Raw genomic sequence first — 4,071 nt, forward strand, 5'->3', positions numbered from 1 at the left:
GTTGAGAGTGGAAGGGTAGTAAAGTAATTTGGGGCAGGGACCATTTTTATTAAAATAATCACCTTTCCTTTTTCAGATCAGAACACACACACACACACACACACACACACACACACACACACACACTTACTTTCAAATATTGATAATGATTATTGCAGCTGTCTGCCTGCCTCCAGTATTAACACCACACCATGAGGATTCTAAGATTCTTTTATACTCTTTCTAAACACCATCATCTCAGAAGTACTATCAGTTCTACTCGCCCCAACCCCTACCCTACCCCTATCAATGCCAGTGACAAGTCACACCAAATTTTACCTATATCTTCTCTATAGCATCAGAGTGATCTGTTTTCTCTCATTAATCCGAGCTAAGTTTAGATCCTTGGAAGTTCAGGACTGAATGGCTGTTTCTCATCAGCTATCCCCTGTATCTAAGCCATAGTAAGTCAAAGATTCAAAAAAGACACCCCCCCCACCTTTTTTTAAATCCTCCTTCAAATTGCCATTGCTCACTTAGTCTGCTTTCGAGCCCACAAACATCCCAGTCTTGCCTGTCTAAGAAGACCTTTCTCTCATTTACTTCATTCCCCTGGTCATTCATCATCAGTTAGAATTTTAAATTAGGAATTCCATTAGCATTTGAATCCATGAAAGCCAAATGACCCATTATGGACTGAATCCAAATATATAGGCAGGTGGTTAAGTAGGTCCAGCCAACAGCCTTGGCATAAGCCTTGGCAATGCAGGCCTGAAACTAGCAGTAGCAGCAAAAATCAAGAATTATGTTTTCACAAATGACCTCAAATTAGCTATACCTGCTTAAGAGGAACAAAGTAGATCTGTAGATGCTTCCAGTACCAAGTACACTGCCAAGGATAATTTTTCTCACTGGTTGGTTTTACCATGTCACACCAATACTAAAACAATCTTTATTGGTTCCCAATTACCTTTAAATCAAATGTTTTAACTTTTTAGTCTGGCATTCAAAGCCTTTTACATATCCTCTTCTTTCTACCACTTACTCTCTTCTAACCTCATTTCTCATCAATCCGTGGTATGGTCCCTTTACCTCAACCAGACTGTAGTATTTTCACCACCAAATTTCCTCTCTCCTTGTTCGTCAGCTTCCTCCTTGCTGATCTAATTAATTACATCATTTAAGACCCACTTCAAGATATTCCCCTTTCAAGAAGCCTTCCTTGATTCACTCACAGTATCAATAATATTTTGTGCTAGAGCAGACTTTATAGCTAATTGATCAAGTTCAACTTTACCCCAACTCCATTTTTCAGATGAAAAAACTTGAGGCACAAAGCAATTAAATGATTTGTATAAGATAATGCTGTTAGTTTAGTGGTAGAAACTTAATCTGAGGACAGATTTCCTGACTTCCTTTGCAATTTCCTTTCCACACCGTCACTTTGTCCCCACTGTCCCACCCCACAAACAAGTACTAAAGGTGGTGTCATGATCATAAACTGGTATCTGTATTTGGATTGTTTTTCACCTGTATTTGGCTTATGTCAACCACCAAGTTATAATAATTATTGAGGGAACAAATCATGTCTAATATTTCTGCCCCCTCATCTCCTTTCCCATGGCATCTTAAAGGACTGCATATAACTCAGAGTAGCAGCAAATGCATCTTAACTGTGGACTGCTTAACTTCAAGAAAATATAAAAACAGAACAAATATAACAAGTACATTCTGGGTGGATTATTTTATTACATACATATTCAAAAAGGTTCCCCTAAACAGGACTTCCTACAGATCATTAACTACCATCCAGAGAGAGAGAGTGAGAGAGAGAGAGCTGAGAAACCTCAAGGTAAAAATGTAAGAATAACAGCTCCTCTTATAGGTTCAAGAAATAATAGGGCATTAAAACAGACTTTCCACTTTGCAATCCAGAGGATTTATACAGTCTTTGTCTCACAACCCCCAACTCAGCACTATGTTCTGGTCTTCCTCAGCTGGACGTTGAGTGATACAAGTTCTATCTAAATGTCTGTTCTGCCACTAATTATCTCCATGACCTAAGACGATATCACTTAATCTCACTGGACGTGCGTTTTCTCAACTGTAAAAGGTTAGGGAGTGGAGTGTAGGATGCAAGTCCAGACTTACTTTGCCTCACACATTTGTTGTGAAGCTCAAGATTTTATATATAAAAATGGCATTTATAAATTCAAATTATTAACTTTTAAAATCCCATTTCTGTTTTAGTCAAATCCTAGGAGATTAGAGCAAGTGAAGAATAACAGGTTTGCATGTTAATTATATCTAAATTAATTGTTTGAATCCTCAGTCTTCTCCATAAATACTGTTGTTTATTCCATATTTTTTATAATATTCTAAGAAATGGTAGGAGATTGGGGGGGTAGTTTGACAGCTGCTAAGACTCAGGAAGGGAAATTGAAGCTATTGGTCAGGGGAAAAGGGGCTTTCACTCTAGTTCTACAGTGTCATTCTCTCATTTAATAATGAAAAGAAAATGAAAAAAAGAGGAAGAAAAGCTTTAATTTTACACATGTTTTAGGTTTTCTCTCCTTTTCCTTTCCAGCACTCCTAGTGTGCCTGAAATCAAAGGATCTCTGTGCTGGGGATGGAGGTGAGGTAACATTTTACATAGGCAAATATGTGACCCCACTGTACTGATCTATTTTTCATCTAGCACAATTAGATAACTTATATAGCATGTCCAAATGCCCCAGGTTAGGGACCATGTCTGCCTTGGGACAACCATATCCACTCAAGCCTCTGTGGAGATGGTCAACATTCATGTTCATATGTAGCTCTTGGTCAGTGTTGTTCAGTTAGAAAAGAACCTCTTAGGAGATCAACAATCAGCTGAAATGTAAAATACCGTAAAAAGCAAAAAGCAAAAAAAGACATCTTAACCAGTAACCTGCAATGAATCATCTATTTAACAGACATTTCCTAAATCTTTACTATGGTCTCAGCCCCAGGTTAGGTTTTAAGGAAAATACACAAGCATCTAAGTAAAGTTTTCTCTGTTAAGAGACCCATAGGCTATGGGGTAGAAAAAGGTGTAAATAAGATACAGCAAAGATGCCTGGAAGTCAGGCATCAATTAACCCATTCTAACTATTCCCACCACCCATATTTCCATAAATCATTGTATTCAATGCTGGGTTGAGGAGAGACTAAAAAGCAAAGCAAAACCTTGTTATAACATAAGGCAATAAGGTAGCTTGTGATGTGCAGATAATTTTAATTAAATTAATCATAATACAATCCAGGCAGTATATCTCTAGCAACCAACCCTAATGGAACAACGGCTATGTGCAAACAACCATTTTAGTATTCAGCCTCAAACTGACCTTACAGCAAGAGTTTACATCATAAATTTTGGACTCTGTGATTAAGCATAGATTTATAGACAAGAGTACCAATGAACATATATGAAGCAATAGCTCCAAGTTGTCCCCTACTGGTGTCCTGCTTGAAGACACCCTATCTATGCCAAAACTGCACCCCATCACTCTAACCCAAGAGGCCATCCTACTCAGTGACTCCTTCGCATTCAGCCCTTCTGACTATATGCTGCCAGGTTTTAGTGAAAACAAGATTGAAATGTGAGATATTGGTCCCTTCTAAAGACAGAGATTTCACCAAAGTCTGAAAGTGTGAGAAGTGAGTTCCCAGTATAGCCTTACTGGCTGGTCAGATCTGGCATCTGTATGTTTCAGTCCTGAATTCTTAGGGTTAAAAGAAGCTTCGCTGCTTGAGTGTGGGATAGGAGAGAAGAGAAAAAGCCCAAGGAGGGTAAAAACGATGAGCTCTTTGTGTGGATTTACTGAAGGGAGGCCTGTCATCAGTGAGGGAACTTGATAGGGTTCACCTCCCCAGGGTGTCACCTACTCCAAAGGTTAGGGATGGTCCCCACACTAGCTTAGTAGCTGCCATGCAATGTAACCCTTCTCCAAAAGGGTGGGCTTAAGCTGTGATGCTGCAGTGAGGATCTGGGAAATACAGATCTCATCAGAGATTCTGGTCTTGGGAGGAGGCAAGATGAGACTGTCTTCTCTGGTATTATTTTTATTG

The 4,071-nt window shown here is 39.0% G+C and overlaps 1 protein-coding gene across 1 annotated transcript in view; it reads left to right on the forward strand.

Moving 5' to 3' along the window:
• Positions 1-3,486: 3,486 nt before the first annotated feature.
• Positions 3,487-4,071, forward strand: part of DGKK (diacylglycerol kinase kappa) — a 137,488-nt gene continuing 136,903 nt past the window's right edge. The window contains exon 1 of the mRNA XM_015563108.1: positions 3,487-3,602. Within this exon, the coding sequence (XP_015418594.1) occupies positions 3,487-3,602 (116 nt within the window). The remainder of the gene's footprint in view (positions 3,603-4,071) is intronic.

Source organism: Myotis davidii, unplaced genomic scaffold (genome assembly GCF_000327345.1).
Source record: "Myotis davidii unplaced genomic scaffold, ASM32734v1 scaffold1292, whole genome shotgun sequence".
Classification (NCBI taxonomy): Eukaryota; Metazoa; Chordata; class Mammalia; order Chiroptera; family Vespertilionidae; genus Myotis; species Myotis davidii.